At 66.7% G+C, this 18,724-nt stretch overlaps 4 protein-coding genes across 4 annotated transcripts in view; all 4 read left to right on the top strand.

The window, feature by feature from the left end:
* Window positions 1-5,614, top strand: part of CHLRE_07g313850v5 (uncharacterized protein) — an 11,679-nt gene extending 6,065 nt beyond the window's left edge. The window contains exons 13-23 of the mRNA XM_043063847.1: window positions 1-44; window positions 367-444; window positions 656-783; window positions 1,081-1,207; window positions 1,490-1,684; window positions 1,994-2,062; window positions 2,370-2,660; window positions 2,891-2,968; window positions 3,169-3,477; window positions 3,647-4,582; window positions 4,864-5,614. The exon at window positions 1-44 is cut by the window's left edge and continues 25 nt beyond it. Of these exons, the coding sequence (XP_042922415.1) occupies window positions 1-44; window positions 367-444; window positions 656-783; window positions 1,081-1,207; window positions 1,490-1,684; window positions 1,994-2,062; window positions 2,370-2,660; window positions 2,891-2,968; window positions 3,169-3,477; window positions 3,647-4,582; window positions 4,864-5,037 (2,429 nt within the window). The 3' untranslated portion in view covers window positions 5,038-5,614. The remainder of the gene's footprint in view (window positions 45-366; window positions 445-655; window positions 784-1,080; window positions 1,208-1,489; window positions 1,685-1,993; window positions 2,063-2,369; window positions 2,661-2,890; window positions 2,969-3,168; window positions 3,478-3,646; window positions 4,583-4,863) is intronic.
* Window positions 5,615-5,665: 51 nt separating this feature from the next.
* On the top strand, window positions 5,666-7,622 carry CHLRE_07g313800v5 (uncharacterized protein). The gene is made up of 4 exons (XM_001700915.2): window positions 5,666-5,789; window positions 6,000-6,102; window positions 6,264-6,306; window positions 6,485-7,622. The coding sequence occupies exons 1-4, from the start codon at window positions 5,758-5,760 to the stop codon at window positions 6,637-6,639; spliced, it is 333 nt and encodes a 110-aa protein (XP_001700967.1). The 5' UTR covers window positions 5,666-5,757; the 3' UTR covers window positions 6,640-7,622.
* A 63-nt stretch (window positions 7,623-7,685) lies between these two features.
* Window positions 7,686-12,541, top strand: CHLRE_07g313750v5 (uncharacterized protein). Its single transcript, XM_043063846.1, has 5 exons — window positions 7,686-7,876; window positions 8,014-8,375; window positions 8,537-9,578; window positions 9,747-10,676; window positions 10,826-12,541. The coding sequence occupies exons 1-5, from the start codon at window positions 7,858-7,860 to the stop codon at window positions 12,238-12,240; spliced, it is 3,768 nt and encodes a 1,255-aa protein (XP_042922414.1). The 5' UTR covers window positions 7,686-7,857; the 3' UTR covers window positions 12,241-12,541.
* A 54-nt stretch (window positions 12,542-12,595) lies between these two features.
* Window positions 12,596-18,715, top strand: CHLRE_07g313700v5 (uncharacterized protein). The gene is made up of 14 exons (XM_001700913.2): window positions 12,596-12,708; window positions 12,812-12,828; window positions 12,906-12,981; window positions 13,132-13,244; window positions 13,556-13,647; window positions 14,199-14,331; window positions 14,586-14,630; window positions 15,006-15,093; window positions 15,652-15,809; window positions 16,030-16,155; window positions 16,471-16,651; window positions 17,011-17,166; window positions 17,349-17,537; window positions 17,721-18,715. The coding sequence occupies exons 1-14, from the start codon at window positions 12,628-12,630 to the stop codon at window positions 17,946-17,948; spliced, it is 1,683 nt and encodes a 560-aa protein (XP_001700965.2). The 5' UTR covers window positions 12,596-12,627; the 3' UTR covers window positions 17,949-18,715.
* Window positions 18,716-18,724: the final 9 nt, after the last annotated feature.

Below are 18,724 nucleotides of genomic sequence, written 5' to 3'. Positions count from 1 at the left end.
GCATCCAGTCGCTGCCAGACCGCGAGCTGCTCAACATGCCGCAGGTGGGAGCCTGTGTGTGTTTGTGTGTTTGTGTGTGCGTGTGTGTGTGTGGGATGTTTGCACCATCCATAAAAACCGGAGTGATTATGTGGGGTGTGGATGTCTGCACCGTCCCCAGCCGGGTGGGGGGAGGGGCTGCGGAGGTGGGGCATGTTGAGAGGCCCGCACTGGTCACCCACATCCCCACTCGCCTCCGCAGTCCAGTTGTCCCGCCCCCTCCCCCAGCTCACGCCCTCCACCACCACCACCACCACCACCACCACCACCACCACCACCACTGCCACCACCACCACCACCACCACCACCGCTGCTGCCACGCTGCAGATGTCCGAGGACGCCGTCACCCCCGCCCTGTACGACAGCGAGCGGCGCCAGCTTGTGACCGGGTACACCAAACCCAAGGCAAGGGGGGAGGCAGAAGAGGGGCAGGGGGAGCGGGCATGAGCATGTGTGCATGCATGTCCATCATGTCGGCACCCTCACTTGCACAAACGTGCATGGTTGCGCCACGGGCCATGGGTTTCTTGCTACCGCTACCCCCCGTGCTGAACCCTCTGCTTGTGCTATCCTAACACCCGTGTGCACACACATACACGCACACCCGTGTGCGCAGGTGTGGAAGATGACCAGTGCGGGTGCGGGCGCCACGCAGGCGCACTCCGCCTCCGTGACGCGGGTCATGTACAACGCCAACTTCGCAGAGGCCATCTCCGCCGACCACGCCGGCACCATCAGCGTGTGGTGGGTGCAGCGACAAGCGGGCGGGGGGGGGGGCGGTGGCTTGGGGGTTGGTGGCTTGGTGGCAAGTGGGGGCGACGGGACGGCAGGGTTGTCGGGGCGCTCTTGTACATGGATTCCCTTGCTGCAACAGTGTAAGAGTGCGGCTGTGGATTGTGGACGATTGGTCTTTCCGCTACCCGTCCGCATCACCTTGCTTACGCTCCGACACTTGAGTCCTGCGCCATGCCACTTTGGCTATTTCACCCCGCCCCACCCCAACCCAACCCAGCCCTTTCTCACCCCAACCCAACCCCGCAGGCACGTGCCCAGCGGCAAGCTGCGCTACCGCTTCCTGCGCTGCCACGGCGACAAGCGCATCACCGCACTGGCCTTTGACGCCGCCAAGCGCCGACTGGTCAGCGGGGCAGAGGACGGAGACTGCAAGGTGTGTGAGAGAGTGTGTGTGTGTGTGCGCGGGGGGAGGCAGCGATGGAGGGTAGGGAGGGGCGGGGCGGGAGGGTGCGGAGAGAGGAAGCACCAGGTGGGGGCCAGCGGCTGGAGGGGTACGCAGGAGAAGGGCCAGTAGAAGGAAAAGGAGAGGCGCATCCCGACGCACCCCTCGGAATCTCATTCACACTAGTGACATGACCCGCCTTGCCCCACGGACCGCCTCCCCCCCCTCTCCCCTGCTTACCCCCGCCCCTCCCCCGCCCCCTTCCCCCCCAAGATCTGGAACTTCTCCAGCGGCGCCTGCCTGAGTCACCTGCAGAGCCGCGCGCGGGCCGAGGTGACGGCGCTTGTGCCCCTGCGCGGGCCGCTCACACGCTACGTGCTGGCGGCTGGGTGGGACCGGCGCATCACCTTCTTCGAGGACAACGCCTCCAAGACAGTGGGGCCCTGCAGGGCGCTGGCGGGCCACAAGGTGCGGGCGCGGGAACAAGGGGTGTGGGGGGGGAGCTGGGGATGTGCCATCAGGAGCTCGCGGCGTCTTTTGTCAGGGTGTGCTGCATTGTTGGTGTCAACGCGGCCCCGTGTCAGCACCCTTCCTGAATCCTAATATTGGGTTCTATGACTTGACTGGTTTGGACTTGCACACGACCCACCCCCTGCGCACATACGCTTAGATGCACGTACGCACACTCCACACCCCACACTCTCCCCCCGTCGTAATGTAATCACTCCATTCTTCACATCAGCAGCTGCCCCCCCCTGCCCTCCCCCCCTCCCCCAGGCCGACATCCTAGCCATGGTGGCCCTGGAGGGCAGCTCCACAGTGGTCACCGCCTCAGACGACGGAGAGGTGCGGGGCGGGGGGGCTGGTCAGGGTGGGCGGGTGCGGGGGGGGGCGCTGGTAAGGGTGAGAGACGTGTGGGCTGGGAAGGCGGGCGCCGTGTGCGCTCGGCGGGGACTCCGGGTCACCTCTGGGTGCAGTCACCCCCCCCCATTCTCATGCCGTAGCTGCCCCCACCCGGCGGTGTTGTGCTGTGTCCTGCCCTGTCCTCACCGCATGCGGCGGCCTTCCACCCACATACGGCCCTTCTGTCGCCCTGCCCTACCCCCTGTGTGTACGTGACCGTGTGCCCGGTGCATGCACGTGCACCCTGCAGGTGTGGGTGTGGAACATGGACTCATGCGCGCCCAAGCGCCGCATGGTGGCGCCCGGCACCGCCTCCCGCCCCGCCAACGAGCGCGCAGTGGAGGCGCTGGGCTTCCTGTCCGCCTCCGCCTCGGCCTCCGCAGCAGCCTCCGCGGCGGCAGGTGGCGGCGGCGGCGGCGGCGGCGGCGGCAACAGCCGGCTGCGCTCTGTGCTGGTGGCGGTGGGCGCGGACCGCTGGCTGCGGCTGTGGGACGTGCTGGATGGGGCGCTGCTGGCGGAGAGGTTCACGGGGCACAGACAGGTGGGCGCGGGGGGCACAGACAGGTGGGCGTGTGGGGCGGCTGTGTGTGGGCGTGTGACTATGCACGCCTAGGGTGGGGGCAATGGGGGTAATGAGGGCAATGTCCAGGACGTTGGAGTCCACAAGTGGGGGCGGGTGTGTTCATTTCTACCGGCAGGCCTTGTAGGCGCCCACCTCGCTGCTGTGTGCCCCGCCTCCCTGCCCCCCCACACCACCCACACCACCCACAGGGTGAGACGGTGCAGGCCCTGGCGCTGGACGGCAACAACCGCCGCATCGCCACCGGGGACAGCGGCGGAATGATCAAGGTGGGGGCGGCGGCAGCGCGGTGGGCAGGAGAGCGGAGAGCACAACCGTGCGCGTGTATGCATGTGCGTGCTTATGAGTACACACAGCTGGATGTGTGCGGCACGTCATTCCTCCTGCCGCACCCTCTCTCCCTGCGCTCCGGACTCCGCGCCTGTGCCCCTCAAAGCTGCTGCCCCACCTGCCCCGCCCCGCCCCTCAGGTGTGGGACATGTCTCGCTACACCGGCGGGCCGCTCTCGCACTCCGCCGCCGCCGCCTCCATCCGCGAGGTAGCGCTGTGGCGGGGCCACAAGTCGCACGTGACCTCGCTGGACTGGGTGGACCCGGCCGCGGGCGCCGGCATCGGCGGCGGGCGGCTGATCGGGCGTCTGTTCCTGGCCAGCAGCAGCGCGGACTGCACCATCACGCTGTGGAGCGAGGGGGGCGTGCGGGTGGGCACCTTCGGCCAGAACACCTGGAGCCTGACTGACCCGGGCAGCTGGGCGGCACGGGAGGTGGACGAGCTGGATGTGAGTGCCTGTCGGTGGGGTGGGGTGGTGGAGAGGGCGGGTCAGGGGGCTTGGGGCGTGGGGATGTGGGGCAGGTGGTGAGGGGCACACGAGGGTGTAATTGCCGTCGGCACCTGCCGTAGCCGCAACTCGACCTGCTTCTGACCTTCCCCCGCGTCCTGGCTCGCAGGAGCGGGACAGTTGGATAATGGAGGCCTCCCGAACCATCCCGCGCGCCGACCCCTCCGCGCCCATCACCGGCACCGGAGGCTACAGCACCGGCTCGCCCTCGCCCGAGCCGCCCTCAGACCAGCAGACCTACGGAGGCCCACCGGCAGCAGCAGCAGCAGTAGCCGGAGGCGGCGGCGGTGACGCCAGTGGCCCCAGCGGCCGCTCCTTCAGCCGGCCAGGCAGCGTGCTCGGCTCGGCCGCCGCCAATGCCGCAGGCAGCGGCGGCGTGAGCGCCCGCGCCGCGCTCAGTGCGCGGGCGGGAGGGCCAGGGCCGCAGCAGCCGCCGCAGCAGCAGTCGCGACAGCGGCCCGACAGCGCTGCCAGTGAGATAGCGCTGGTGTGTGACGCCAGCAACGCACTGCGGGCTCAGACGCGCAGCTCCATCCGCCGCCTCATGTCGCGCGGCAACAGCGGCGGCCTGGCGGCCTCCCGCACGGCCTCGGTGTCGGGCCTGCCTGCTGACAGCGGCGGTGGTGCCGAGGGCGGCGGCCAGCTGCGGCCCTGCAGCACGGCTCTGGCGGGGGTGCCTGAGCGGCCCATGTCGGGGGTGCGGCGGCCTGTGGCGCTGACTGCGGGTCCGGATGGGCTGCAGGAGGTGTACTCATCGGGCGAGGAGGGCGGCGAGGGCGAGGAGGAGGAGGAGGAGGCGAAGCTGAGCAGCAGCGAGTCCAGCGGCGACCACGCCAGTGACACAGAGGTGCCGGTGGCGCTGTGGCTCGCCGACTTCAACGCGGCGCGGCAGAACAAGCTGTTCGGGGCGGGCGCGGCGGTGGTGGGCGGCGGAGCGGGCGGCAGCGGTGGCGGCGGGCGGGAAGCCGGTGGCGGAGGTGGAGGAGGTGGGGGAGGCAGCAAGTACAATACCGGCAACTGGGTGACTGGATACCGCAATCTAAAGGTGGGTGGGTGGGTGCAGGTCGTGTGCTGGCGGCTGCTGGGTGGGGCGCAGGGACCGGGGACCGGACTGTGGGTGTTGGAGGTGTCGGCGCCTGGCTTGGGGTACGAGGGGCGTGTGGCACGTGCGCCGAGCCGGAGGCATGCGGTCTGGTGCGGGCTGATGAGCTGCAACCAAAGCAACGCCCACAGCATTGGTGTGCCCAATACACGACCTGGCTCCTCGCGCGCTGGCACGCAGCTCAACACACCCACATGCTGCTCCTTCCACCGCCGCTCTCACAGATCAGTGAGATGTCGGCGCTACAGGAGCGGCCCGCCACCTCATACATGTCCAGCCGGCACGGAGTGGCCACGGCGGCCGGAGTGCTCACGCGCTCGCCGGACGGCGGCTCGCCGCGGCGACCCGGCACGTCGGCATCCACCACTGCGGGGGGAGGCGCGAAGCTGCGGCGGTAGTGCTGGGGGTGCTTGCTGCCAGGTGTGGTGGGCGCGGGCGCCGAGACGGGGGCGGGGGCGACTCTTGTGCGGGCGCAACCTTTGGTGTGCTGCCGCCTGTGGAGGGCTAAGGCCTGCGGTCATGTGCACGGTCATGTGCCTTGCATGCCTTGGCGGGGCTCATGCGGCATCTTGACTCATGTTCGTGGCAGGATTCATTGGCTGGTATGACCTCTGACCTTCGCATCTCCGAAGGACACACTATATGTTGGGGTGGGGGCCCCGGGGGGCTGCAGGGGTCGGCGACTGGCTAGGAAGGTAGAATGAAGCCGTGTTGCGCAAGGACCGGGTGGTTTGGAAGGCCGTGTCCAATCGAACTGCACGTCGCACCTCCCGGTTGGCTCCCTTGGTGGCACGCATCCTGTTCCAGCGCCGCACGCAAATCGCGGCATCATTTTGAGAATATGGTAGTTGGCAGCGGTGTGCTGGTCCTGCGCGGGAGTAGACTCGGGCCACCGCGGCGCACAACAGGGGTCTGTTGCCCCGGCCGCTGGTGATGACGGGCCCATGTGCCGGACGCATGTAAAAGCACATCCTTCTTGCAAGCAAAGGTCTTATATGCCACTTGTCGCCTATGTTCTTAAAAAATCGGTTTGCCAAGAAACTTCCCTTCATCCCTGTCTGCTTAAGCTGCTGCGCCACAATTAGTCTGGTGGGCAAGTGCATAACCCAGGACTAGTAATGGCGTCAAAGCTTGGAGGGCAAGCGTTCAGGTGAGCTCGCTGTGTCGTGGTGAGGGATGTTGTCAGCGTGCCGACATACTTCCGTGGCTTTGTCTTGCTTCTCCACCACAAATGAGCGCGGCCTCCTGGTGGGAATATATAAGTTAGGAATTGCCGTTCTCAGCTCTTTCGTTTCATTGAAACCGTGGACTCGCCCTTGCCCCCGAACTGCCGCTCACTGCCCTTGTCGCCTTCCGCCAGCCAAACCGTCCCGGACGACGACTGGGCTGTGACTGAAAAGTTCTGTTGCGAGCGCGTGTGCGTCACCGACAAATTGGTGGCCAAGGTCGGAGGCGCAGCAAAGGTGCGCAGTTGCGCCCGGTGCCTGACTGGCTTGTTGCGGCGCAGGAGCGTCGCGTTTGGCCTACCCCCGCGCACCTCATTTCCCGCCCACCACCTGTTGATCCCTCATCTATATCCTTTACTTTGCTTTCCGGTGCCTTGGTTGGCCTGGCCTCCGCACAGGACGCGACCAAGGGCAACTGTGTGACGGTGTGCGGCGTGTCGGGTGAGAGAGGATCGGGCAGTTGGGCGGCGGTCCGCATGTGCGCGGTTGCACTGTCCCTTCGCCTGCTCACTGCCCGCCTGTCTAACCTTTGCAAACTTTGCTGCGGTGCCCCTAACGAACCCGTCCCCTTATGGGACGCCTTTCACCTTCCCGCCTTCCCGCCCTCACGCACCACCAGCGCAAGACGCCTGCACGGACGCCTGCGCTCGCGCCGTGTGTGTATCAGCCTCCCACGTGCCCGCCTGGAACGACGCCTGCATACGCCGCTGCACCGCCGAGTGCCTGCGGACCAAGCAGGCGTCCGCGTCGGTCAACCCAATACAGCAGGAGTAGGAGCAGCAGTAAAAGTGGCAACAGCAACAGCAGTAGCAGCACCAGTAGCAGTAGCAGGGGGCGGGGGCAGCAGTAGCCGTGGCGCTGTGGGAGGGACTGGACCAGCCATGACAGGGGGGGTTAGTCCACCGAGGCCATTGCGGGCCAGCTCGACAGGTCACCATGGGTGCCTCCCTGGCGCTGAGGGCTCAGGGGCAGCAGCAGCAGCAGTCCGGTGCTCCAATTGCGGTGGCCAACACCGCCGTGTTCGCGGCCGGTCCCGACTGTGACGCTGGCGCGGAGCAGCGGCAACTGGAGCAGCAGGAACAGCCTTTGCAGGAGAACACAAGTGTGTCGTTGAAAGCAGACAGCAGGATGAAGAGAACTTGGGAGGGTTTTCCACCAAGACGAGCCCTAGTTTGCATGCGTTGTGCAGCGTGCCCATGCAGGATGGGTTAGCGAAGTGTTTGCTAGTGAATGCGAATGCAAGACGCCGTCGCGAGCTCCAGGCTAGCAATAAACATCACGAAAGAAGAGGGTTCTACGTAAGGCGGGTCTGTGCTGGCACACGCACTTCTGATATGTCACTACGTTAGGCGGATTGCCATCTTGCAGAAGTGTACCTGTGGGACAAATGGAGGTGTAAGGAAGGGTACTATCAAGTGATTGGAGTCTGCACGGACGACAAATGAGTTTTGGCAGGGGAAGTAGCTGATGGACGACAGGTTCACCACCCTTGCTGGCGCTGGCAATCAGTCGTGGACCGAAGTCTGGTGCTTGCGTTGTGGTATGCATTGCAGGATGTACAGCAATTGGTAGTTGCGGCGACCGCTGAAGTGTGGCCTTCTCTTGGTGGTCAGGGCGGCGTGGACCGCGCGTGCAGGCCAAGGTTGGTGGCAGGTTGCGGGCTAGGCGTGTTCGTACAGAGAAGCCTCGCACCCATGCATGAACAACATACTTGGGTACCAAGTTCTGGCTTGATTTATACTGTAGCTCGAGCCCCAAAAGCAAGGACAACCAAAATGCCAGTGCCCGAAGCGGCAAAAGCCTTCAGACGGAACATAAACGGTCTGCGGAAGGATATCGGGAATGATTTAAGCGATATTGCAGCGGACTGGACCAAGGCCCAGACGAATGGTGTTGAGAAGTTTTTGCGGAAAGTCGCGGGTCTGCGGGCAGCCTTGACAACCCGCGAACGCCCCGAGACCGATAGCATACTGCTTGATATATGGTCGGGCGATGACATCGACACCGCGCTGTTGATCCTTCGCGCTTGGCTCGCGGGGCTGAGGGTGCTGGCTGACGCCGACTCCAGCGCCGCCCAGCCACCCCCAGCCGGCGCCCAGCCCTCCCCCCCGGCCGCAGCTGCATCCACGTCCACGCCTGTGCCCCCAGCTGCGCCCCCAGCCACGGCAAGTGCAGCCCCCAGCCCGGAGCTGCTGCAGCTCGCGCTCACGTGCGCGGCTGACGGCGCCGCGGCGCTGCAGCACCTGTTCGACAAGGCGGGGGCGGCGCTGCGCAGCTGCGATGACGTGGACAGCCAGTCGGAGTGGGACCTCAGCGACAAGGAGTGTGACTTTATCGACGCCTCTCGACGCGTGGCTCTGGCGCTGGTGCGGGCAGGAGCGCTGGAGCTGTGGGCGCGGGCGCTTGCAGGGCGGGCGGCCCCAGCTGAGGGCTCGGGCCAGCTGGCACTGTTGGGCGGTATGGTGCGCCTGGTCAACCATATCATTAGATGCGCGACGGCCGCAGAACAGGTAAGACGTTCGCCAACTCAGCAGCTTCACATGCCGTGTCGCGCCTGCGGCAGAGAATGCGTGGGTGGCCTGCCGCGATGATTGGCCGCGAGTGGCGCGATCCGTGCGGTAAAACGGGTGTGTGGGTGCTGCTGCCTTCCTTTTGTGGTGCATGGGTGCAGGATGTGCAAGAGCAGCGCGAGAGACAGGCAGAAGGTGACTGTGACTCTGTGCCGGCCGGAGACAACGCCAGCAGCAGTGGCAGCAGCGAGGCGTCGCTTGGTGAACTGGTGCTTCCCCGGACGCCCGACGGCCGCCACGCCGCGCTGGCTGTGGAGCTGCTGGCGGCGGTGCAGCGCAGTGCGGTGCTGGAGCACATGTCGCGGGCGGTACTGCAGCTGTCGGCGGCGGAGCGGCGGGGGCAGCGGCAAGGCCCGATGCAGCAGAACCAGCCGCAGCCGCGGGAGGCAGGGTCTAACGCAGCCGCGCGGTCGCAGCAGGGTCCGCCAGCGGCCGCGGGCGGCAGCACAGCTTCCCCCGCCGGGACAGCAGAACAGCAGCAGCCGGTGGCGGCGGCGGCGATGATGTCGCTGGTGCCCGGCATGAGTCTGCAAGAGCTGCTAGACAGCCCGCTGAACCAGCTCACAGATTGCATGCTGACGGCACTGCTCGACCAGGTGGAGTTGAGCGCTGAGGTGGTCGCCATAGACCGGGAGGAGGGCAGCAGCCCGATGCAGGTGCAGACGCGGGAGCAGCTGGGCCCCGCCTCGCAGTTTCTCATGGCGGCGCACATGGCGACACAGGTGGCGGCGGCGGAAGCGGCGGCCGAAGCACATGCCGCAGTCCTTGCCAAGTTGTCCGGCGCCGAGGCCGGGAAGCTAGGCGGCGCTGCCAGTGCCGGTGCTGGTGGTGGGGCTGGCGGCAATGGTGGTGCTGGTGGTGGTGCCGGTGCTGGTGGTGGTGCCGGTGCTGGTGGTGGTGCCGGTGCTGGTGGCGGGGCTCTCGGAGGTGCAGCTGCTCCCGGTGCCGCTGAGGCAACGGGCTCGTGTGGACCAACTGGGACCCCTGCAGCCTCAATCCCAGCTCCAGCAAGGCCACTGCCGCCGCGGGAGCGGCAGGTGCCACAGCTGTACGGGTTGGCTCTGGACCAGCTGCCGTTGCCGGTGATGCAGGACTTCGGGCAGAGCAACCTCGGCCTCAACTTGTCGATGTTGGGTGCGCGAGGTGCGAATGGCAGCCGAGTGCTTGTGCACTTTGAGTTCCTCCCGAGACCGTAGTCAGATGCGTCATGCATCTTCTGCTAGTAGTTCTATTGCTGCCCTGCACAGCAGGCGTGTCCGCTTCAGTTGCGGCACAGTGCCTGATGCAACCCTACACCGGACTGTCTAACAGGTGCCTCAATCCACTACCCGGTGTTGTACGGCGTGCACCTGCGCGGCGTGGTGATGGGCTGGCGGTGGGATCTGGCGCAGCAGCCGCAGTCGCTCCCGAGCTGTGGCGGGCAGCTGGAGGGCAGGGAGAGGCCGCCCCTACCGCAGCTGGTCAGCAACCATTCCCGGTCGGCGTTGGCGCTGCGGGCGGCGCGGGCGGCGCTGCAACGCTGGCGTGGCTTCCTGGATTTGGGGCATACCGCCTCCCCAGGACAGCAGCAATGTGGGCAAGACGAGAAGGAGGCTGCTGCTGGAGGCGAGGCAGTTGCAGCAGCTGCTGCGGCTGGTAGCTCGGCAGCGGCTGCACAGGCGCCGTCGCCGCCTAAACCCACGAAGCCACTGACCCAAAAGCAGCTGCGGCAGCAGGCAGCGTCGGCAGCAAAGCAGCAGCAGGCGGCGGCAGCTAAGGCGGCAGCGGCAGCCGCGGAGCAGCGTCGTGAGCGGCAGCGGCTGCAGGCGGCGGAAGCGGCCGCAGCTATGAAGCGTGCGGAGATGATGAAGGCTTACAAGCCCGGCGGCTTTCCGTTGGACGTTTGCAGCCCTTTGGTCTGCCGTGGCCTGTGGTACTGCCTTGAGCACCATTTCGACCGCCTGTGCCGAGCCGCGCTGCAAGACCCCGAGCGCACGGCGGCACTGGTGGATGCAGCGCTGAACGCAGAGGCATGCGGCGAGCGGCTTGCTAGGGACGACGGTGGTGCCGGCGGCGGCGTGGCGATGTCAGAGGAGTGGTGGCGGCTGGCGCTGCAGTGTGTGGGGCTCATGGCCGCGGACGCAGACCGCCTGCTGTGGTCGCCTGAGAAGATTGGCTCGGGCGTGCAGAGTGTGGAGATGCTCGTCGACATCGACTGCGAATCCGAGGACACAGACAGCGCTTGCTTCATCAGGACTACAGGTGGGCAGGCGGTCCTGGTCGGGCCCTGGGCCCCGGCGCATGCCGTGTTTGAGCTTTCACCAAGGCCTTCTTGAGAGTACTCTCTCACCCTGCGACGTTTCTTTATGTGGAGCTGTTTGCTGCCTCCTGTTGCGCCCGCCCTTGCACAGTGCTACGCGGCGCTGGCGGGGCCCTGCGCACGCAGACACGCGCCGCGGCCGCCATAACCTGCGCGGATGGCGGCTGTCACCAGACGCAAGACCAGCAGGTGCAGCTCGCCGCCGCCGCCATGGTCAACGCCCAGCGCGCCAATCTGTGCCGCGGCCTGAGCCTGGGGCTGCTGCCGGCGCTGGAGGCCCTGGCGCGGGCGGCCGCTCGCGGCCAGCCCACTGTTGAGCAGCTGGTGGCGGGCGGCCTGACCCCTCCGCCGCCGGTCTTCGCGATCCTGGCCGGCCTGACGCACTGGGAGATGATTGAGCACGTGCTGCTGGCGGCGCCGCTGCAGCAGGTGGTGCCGTTCGTGGTCAGCGCATCCAAGCTGGGGCGCCGTCTGGTTGTGGTTATGACGAGGCCGATCAAGCACGGCAGCAAGGCGCACCGCAAGGCTGCGCTGTTGGCCCTGCGCGCCACGAGTGCCCAAGTGCCGCCACTCGAGTTCCTTATGTGCTTAGGGGAGGCCAGTGACGACGGCAGTAGCTGTGGAGGCGGAGATGGCACTGACCTCTTCGGTGGCGCTGGCAGGTGCGCCGACAGCTCGGCACCGGCCGCGGCCCAACAGTGGAGGGCGCAACAGCCTGGGGCCCGCAAGCGGGAGCAGCGTGCGGAGCTGGTGTCGCTGCTGCTGGCCTCCTGGCTGCCGGGTGGCACGTCCCAGGCCATACTGGCAATGGGGCAAGCCCTGCAAAGCCGCGGCGGGGAGCCCGCGGACATATGTACCGACACCAGCACCGCGGTGCTGGAGTGGGTGCCGGTGCTGGTGCTGGCGCACCTGCTAGCACTGGAGCGCGGCGACACCAAGGCCGTGACGGAGTGGAAGGCGTTCATCGTTGTCGACCTGAATATTATTGGGCTGCTGACGTGCAGCTACCGGCCTGGCGACCTTCGGGAGCATGAGGAGCGCGCAGTCGCGTGTGCGGCGCTGGCTGTGTCTGCTGCGTTCCCGGACGTCATGAGGGGACAGGAGGGGCAGCGGCTGCGCGCCAACCTGAAGCGCCAGCTGCCTCAGCCGGTCTGCCAGTGGCTGGCGCGCGTGTGGGAGGCCGGCGAGGCGGGAGCGGGGGCGTGCGTGGAGGTGCTGGTGGGACTGCGGCGCAGTGCCGGTCACTGGGAGGAACCGGTTGGCGCCCCGGTGAAGTGGGACGTGCCGCCGCCTGACGACGTGGCGCTGCTGCCCACGCCGGCCGAGGTGCGGCGGCGGCTGGGGCTGTGCGCCTCGGGCGACTGTGTGGAGGTGGTGGGGGACAGCGAGGCGGACGTGCGGCTGACAGTGGTGTGCCGCGGCTGCCGCCAGGCCCGGTACTGCAGCGAGCGCTGCGCCAGCAAGCACCGCGAGACCTACAGCCGCCGGGGCTTCACGGCGTGCTGAGGCGGTGGGACCAGGGCTTTAGCAACTCTTGATGTGGTAGAAATTCGTTCGTACGGTGCTGCGTGTCGAGCTGCAACTTGTACTGGTACGGCGCCGGCCAACCCCTGCACTCTGCCGCAGTAGGTACAGTACGACAATGTGGCAAGGCGGGTTATCAGAGCTGTGCTACCATTTGCAATTAATAATCTTCCCTCTTGATGTGTCGAGTCGCGGGGCTTTCATATACGAGGGAACCGGTTGGGGAACCAGCAGAGAGGGAAATCGGCAGGGGAACCGGCGTGTGATGGATCCGTGGCCAGCGATCGGGCTCCCCAATCGCGCCCTAGAATTGCATGTCCTGCGGAGCACATGTTAAGCTGACGCAGTCTGCTAGATATAATGGCAGCCATGATGTCGCTAGCGTGTCCGCAGCAGCTTATTGCACGGGGCCACTTCGCCCGAGCCCGCGCGTGCTTCCAGGCCGTTAAGGTGGGGTCTAATCAACGACTTATGGCATTAAGTTATTGAAAGTGAAGGAAGATCTGCTGATCTTGGGCTTTGCGTTGACGCGAATGCAATGCTGCTTGCGCAGGTCTCCGTCTCGCGCCGGTACGCTGAACCGGGTCTGCGCTGTTGCTTTTCATCATGTCTTGCTTGTAATTGGCTAATGAATCTACCGTTTGCAGGCCGGTGGTAACCTATGCCACTGCAGCTGTCCAGGAGGCTCCCGCGGCCACAACTGCGCCCGCGAAGGGCTCTCAGGTGTGAAGAGAACCTGTAAAAGCTGTGCAGGGTTTGGGTCAGTCAGATACTGGTCGCGCGAGCGACCAAGATGCAACATCGCTTTCAGTGGGTTTGCGCTGTTGCTCGCAAGCGCTGTGTCAAGCTGTGCGTGCGCGCATACTGTTGTAGGTGCGCGTGCGCTTCGCGCCCTCGCCCACCGGCAACCTGCACGTCGGTGGTGCCCGCACGGCCCTCTTCAACTGGCTGTACGCGCGCAAGATGGGCGGCAAGTTCATCCTCCGGTAAGCACGCTGGGCACGAAGCGCATCAACCTTGACTCCCCATGGGGCGAGATGGGGCAGGAGAGGAAGGCACTGTGTTGGCATGCGCCAAGCAACATGGGTGTGCGTATGTGTGTCCACGCAAGCTGACGGCCTTCCTTCCTTGGCGCCCGGCACATCACGGGGCTGACGAGCTCTGTCCGCCCGCCTGGTGCCATGCTCGCCACGTCCTGCACCCCCACGGGTGCCGCCGCTGCCCCCGCCTCTTCTCCCTAACCGGTCCCCCGTCCCGCCCGCCCTCCCCACCTCCTCCCCCCTGGCTTCCCTCCCAGTGTGGAGGACACGGACACGGCCCGCTCCACCCGCGCCTCGGAGGAGGCCATGGTCCGCGACCTCAAGTGGCTGGGCCTGGACTGGGATGAGGGTGAGAGACTCGCGAGCAACCGCAGGGGGAGGAGGAGGAAGAGGGGTAGGGCGCGGGGGAGGAGGAGAGGTGGCGGTGACGGCGGCGGCGCAGGGGCGGCAGAGGGACGGAGGGGCATGGAAAAGAAGAGCTTGGTAGCGGGGCGCGGAAGGAGGAGTTTGAGATGGAGGGGTGTGGGAGGTATGGCGGTATAGAGGCAGCAGGAAAGAGACGAGTTCGGGCTGGGGCCTGCAGAAAGAGCGGCGAGGAGAGGGCAGGGGGCGCTGTGGCCGGAGTGGCAACCGGAGGAAGGTGCCCGCACGCTGCACCCTGCTGGCAGAGGCAGGCGGGCAGGTGGGAATGACGGGGTGGGGCAGCGGGGCGGACAGTTGGGCAGGGCGGGGTTGTGGCAGGGTCCAGGCGGCTTGGGTCGCCTGCAGGAGGTGGGGCGGGGCTGCGTGGGTGGCTCCCACGCCCACATCCACGCGACCCAGTCCCGCCCTCCCTCCAGACGTACTCATTCTACCCTTGCCCCTCTACACACGTGCATCCTCCCCCATCTCCCTTGTCAGGCCCGGACGTGGGCGGCGCGCACGGCCCGTACCGCCAGAGCGAGCGCACCGCCATCTACAAGGAGATGGCCGACAAGCTGGTGGCGGAGGGCAAGGCCTACCCCTGCTTCTGCACCGATGAGGAGCTGGAGGCGTGAGTGGCTGGAGGCCGTGGGAAGGGCGGAGACGGCGGAGGGCGCGCAAGGGGGGAAAAGCGAGGAGGATGGAGACAGACAGGGTTGGGGCCGGGCGCAACGGGCCGTGTATGCCGCAGCCCGCCACTCATGCCGCCGCTCTCCACCCGACCTCGTTATGCGGACTTCATCTTGCCCGGGGCCGCACCCAGTGACGCCTGAGCCACACACAAACACGCACGTGCACCGCGCTTACACCTGACGGCACTCGCAGCATGAAGAAGGACGCGGAGGAGAAGAAGCTGCCGCCCATCTACCGGTGAGGGGCAGGGATCGAGAGTCAGGGGTGGAGGTGAATGCGGAAGAGGCGGCACGAGGGGGCAAAGGGAGGTACCATGGAAGAGTGAGTGCCAACGAAAGGAGGGGGCCGGCTGGCTGGGGCAGAGCGCAGCCATTGTGGCAGCAGCAAGCAGTGGCCTGGATGGGGCGCAGACAGTGAAGGCGGGCTGCAAGGGCACATGCAGGGGCCGGGCGGGCAGGTGCCGCAAGCAGTGACACGCAATCATAACGGGCCGAGCCCCGGGCACCCCCGCTCACGCCGCGCCCCACCTCCTGCAACCTCACTGCCTTACACTGTCCTCCCCCGCGCTCCACTCGCCTCCTCATCCTCCGCCCCCACCGTCTTCCCCTGCAGCGGCAAGTGGGCTCGCGCCACCGCCGCCGAGGTGGAGGCCGCCAAGGCGCAGGGGCTGCCCTACTGCTACCGCTTCCGTGTGCCGTCGGTGAGCGGGCGGCCGGCAGACACGGGGGCAAGAGGGAGGGAGGGATGACGGGGTGAGGCGGGGCGGAGGAGGGCGCGGTACGGGGTACTGGACTTCAATCGAGGGGGCGTGAGGATGCCTGGGGCGTGGGGGGAGAGGGGGGAGGGTCAGGGCAAGAGGGTGTCGCATCAATGGTGGTGGCGGTGATGCGTGGGAGGGGCCGGACGACGACAGCGGCTGGCCATACGTAAGCCTGGCCTGCGCTTTTATGTGTATGCCCTGTACACCTGTGCCCCCTCCTCCTCCGCGCCGCCTCCGCTTCTCGCAAAACACCCTCTCCCATGTACACACACACACACACACACACACACACACACACACACACACACACACACACACACACACACACACACACAATCCTCGGGAACTCGGTGCTTTTCGGGAATGGGGACCATTGTCGCGTGCCACTCCGTTGTCAAGCATCGCCCACGCTCTCCTCCTCGCTCTATTGCATTGGGTTTGGTTTAGTATGGGCTGGTATCTACAACCTCCCTCCCTCCCTGCCTCTCACCCCCACAGAACCAGGAGGTGAAGATCCACGACCTCATCCGCGGCGAGGTGTCCTGGAACACCGACACGCTGGGCGACTTTGTGCTGCTGCGCTCCAACGGCATGCCCGTCTACAACTTCTGTGTGGCGGTGGACGACGCGCTCATGGGCATCACACACGTGCTGCGGTGAGAGCGGGGGGAGGAGAGAGGGGGGCGGGGGGCGAGGGGGGGGGGTGTCGCCATTCCGTTTGAAAGGGAGGGAGAGGGAGGGAGGGGCCTGGGAGGAGAGGGGAGGGGAGGGGTGGCAGAGGGGTGGGGTGCTCATGGAGGCGCGGCACCGGATGCCCATCACCTCACGCCAACCACACCTCCCACCTCCCACCTCCCTCCCGCCCTCCCTCCACAGCGCCGAGGAGCACCTGCCCAACACGCTGCGCCAGATGCTCATCTACCAGGCCCTGGGCTTCCCCGTGCCCACCTTCGGCCACGTCAGCCTCATCCTGGCGCCAGACAAGTCCAAGCTGTCCAAGCGGTGAGGCCGAGCGAGAGGGAGGGGGGGCGGGCGGTGTGGGGCGGGTGGGGAGCGGGAGCAGGCAGCGGGGTCGTAGGCGGAGGGCGAGGGCGGTGGAACCGTGTCCACCAGGACGCACCGGGACCTGAGAGCCGCATCACCAAGTTATCCGCCCACCCAGCCTCTCAGCGCAGCCCACGCCCGCCACTTCATCCGCCCGCTCCCCTGCCCCTGTCCCCCCTTGGGATACACAACCCCCCTCCAACGCAACTCTTGAGGAATATGTGAGTTACCCGCCCGCGCTCCCTCCCCCCCCCCATCTACAACCCCCACCAGCCATGGCGCCACCAGTGTGGGCGAGTTCCGCACCCAGGGCTACCTGGCGCCCGCCATGATCAACTTCCTGTCGCTGCTGGGCTGGAACGACGGCACCGAGCAGGAGATTTTCAGCGTGGAGGAGCTCACCACCAAGTTCAGCCTGGACCGAATCACCAAGTCCGCAGCCGTGTTCGACAAGGTGCGGGGCGAAGGAGGGGGGCAGGCTGAGGCTGGGAATGCGGGGCCTGGGGGCGTGGGCGGGAGCAGCGTGCTTGGTGCAGGTGTTGGTAGTCGTGCATGCATATGGTGTAACAGGTGCGTGGTGTCACATGTGTCAGGGTCACTGCCGAGACCTGCTCAGGAACAGCCCGCCAGCCGCTATCATTGCACTGCTCGCTGCCTCGCCCTGCGGCGCCCGCCACCCCTACATTCCCCCGCCACCCCCCGCCACCCCCCGCCACCCCCCTACATCCACCCCGCCACCCCCCGCCCCCCCCCCTACATCCACCCGCCACCCCCCTCACCCCCCTACATCCACCCGCCACCCCCCGCCTGCAGGTGAAGCTGGGCTGGATGAACGGGCAGCACCTGAAGCAGCTGCCGGAGGAGGAGGCGGCGGCCATGGCGGGCCAGCACCTGGTGGCGTGCGGGCTGCTGGCCAGCGCCGACAGCGCCTTCGCCAAGGCCGCAGTCAAGCTGGTCAGCAAGAGCATGGTGAGCGCCGGGAAGGTGGGGGGTGGGGCGGGAGGAGGAGCCGACACGGAGGGGAGAGAATGTAGTGAATGCACTGCGCGTGTGCATCCTTAGCTGACATGCTCGTCCCCACGTAAACACGGATCCCTGGCTGTGCCCCACCCCACCCCCACCCCACCCCAACGCACGGCCGCGCTGCACAGGAGCTGGTGACGGACGTGGAGCCCGAGGTGCGCAAGCTGCTGGCCTACCCGCTGGCGGAGACACTGGCGGCGCCCGAGGCCAAGGCCGTGATCGACGACGGCTTTGCCGAGGTGGCGGGGGCGGTGCTGGCGGCGTACGAGAGTGGCGAGCTGGCGGCGGCCATGGCGCAGGGGCACGACGGCTACAAGGTGAGGCGGGGGCGGGGAGAAGAGCGAGAAGAAAAGACGGCTACCGCGAATCGTCACCTCCCGAGCCATCGTTGGAAAGCAGTCCTAGCTGCAACTGTAACCGGACAACACCTGGTGGCCTGCCCAACCCTACCCTACGCCTAACCCCTCTCCCGTACCTCCTCTGTCGCCATGCAACACCAGGCCTGGATCAACGGCGTGGGCAAGGCCCAGAAGCGCAAGGGCAAGAAGCTGTTCATGCCGGCGCGTGTGGCCATCACCGGCCGCATGGCGGGCCCCGACGTGGGCGACCAGCTGGAGGTGCTGGGCGCGCTGGCGGGCGCGGCCGACGTGGCGGAGGCGGGCGCCTACGTGCCGCTGGCCGACCGCATGGCGCAGCTCAAGGCCTGGCTGGAGGCCAACAAGGCGTGAGGGAAGAGGCGGGGTGAAGGCGGGGTGGGGCGGGGGGAGGCGGGGTGGTGGAGGCGTGTGGAGGCGTGGTGGTGAGCCGGGGCGATAAGGCGGCGGTGCGGGAGCACATGGAGGAGGAGGCGGGAGCTGGTGGAAGAAGGGCGCGGTGTGAGAGCTGGCGTGGGGGGAGGGGGGGAGGAAGTGCAGCACGCAGGGGGGGCGGGCAGTGGTGGGGTGCAGTGCCGCACACACACGGGGGGAGGGGGTCACAGCCGGCGGAGTCGCGCAGAGAGTGTGCGGGCAGCCGGCTAGCGAGGAGGCGCAGGAGGGACGTGCTAGGTGCGGTAAGGGAAAGGCAGGGGGGCGTGTGATGTGTCGTAGGGGCCGGCAGGTGCCTTTCAAGGGGCACTAGTTGTGCGCTGGAGGAGGCAGATGATGAGAGAGTAGGGCAGGAGCACACGGGATAACGGGACCAAGTTGCTTGCACAGCGCTTAGGCCTGCACCGCTTGGAAGATGTGGCAGTTGACTCTTGACTGCGTGACGGCGGCATGATGGTTGTCACTGCTCTGCTGCCGCTCGGTGCGTTGATGTGTCGCACAATAGAGGGGTGCCTGAGCGTTAAATGACTGGATACGGGGAACGGCAAAGTGACGGCAAAGTGACCACGAGTGATCACACGAAGTGACGGCGGGTATGACCTCGCTCCCCCTCCCCCTTGAAGTTTTCAAGCTGCTGCAGTGAGCGCTGTGAGATATTATGATAGTGTTGAGTGTAACCTTAGTAGGGCAATGGACTT

The sequence above is a fragment of the Chlamydomonas reinhardtii genome, chromosome 7 (genome assembly GCF_000002595.2).
Source record: "Chlamydomonas reinhardtii strain CC-503 cw92 mt+ chromosome 7, whole genome shotgun sequence".
Lineage (NCBI taxonomy): Eukaryota > Viridiplantae > Chlorophyta > Chlorophyceae > Chlamydomonadales > Chlamydomonadaceae > Chlamydomonas > Chlamydomonas reinhardtii.
This window is presented reverse-complemented; position numbering and strand designations above follow the sequence as displayed.

Bases quoted from the DNA above. Each gene is read 5' to 3' on its own strand.
- CHLRE_07g313800v5 (XM_001700915.2), top strand. From the start codon at position 5,758: ATGGCGTCAAAGCTTGGAGGGCAAGCGTTCAG. The intron at 6,103-6,263 runs GTGCGCAGTTGC...GCCTCCGCACAG, and splicing joins AGGTCGGAGGCGCAGCAAAG to GACGCGACCAAGGGCAACTG. The intron at 6,307-6,484 runs GTGAGAGAGGAT...ACGCACCACCAG, and splicing joins GACGGTGTGCGGCGTGTCGG to CGCAAGACGCCTGCACGGAC.
- CHLRE_07g313750v5 (XM_043063846.1), top strand. The intron at 8,376-8,536 runs GTAAGACGTTCG...GCATGGGTGCAG, and splicing joins GCGCGACGGCCGCAGAACAG to GATGTGCAAGAGCAGCGCGA. The intron at 10,677-10,825 runs GTGGGCAGGCGG...GCCCTTGCACAG, and splicing joins TTGCTTCATCAGGACTACAG to TGCTACGCGGCGCTGGCGGG.
- CHLRE_07g313700v5 (XM_001700913.2), top strand. From the start codon at position 12,628: ATGATGTCGCTAGCGTGTCCGCAGCAGCTTATTGCACGGGGCCACTTC. The intron at 12,982-13,131 runs GTGTGAAGAGAA...ATACTGTTGTAG, and splicing joins CGCCCGCGAAGGGCTCTCAG to GTGCGCGTGCGCTTCGCGCC. The intron at 17,167-17,348 runs GTGAGCGCCGGG...CGCGCTGCACAG, and splicing joins AGCTGGTCAGCAAGAGCATG to GAGCTGGTGACGGACGTGGA.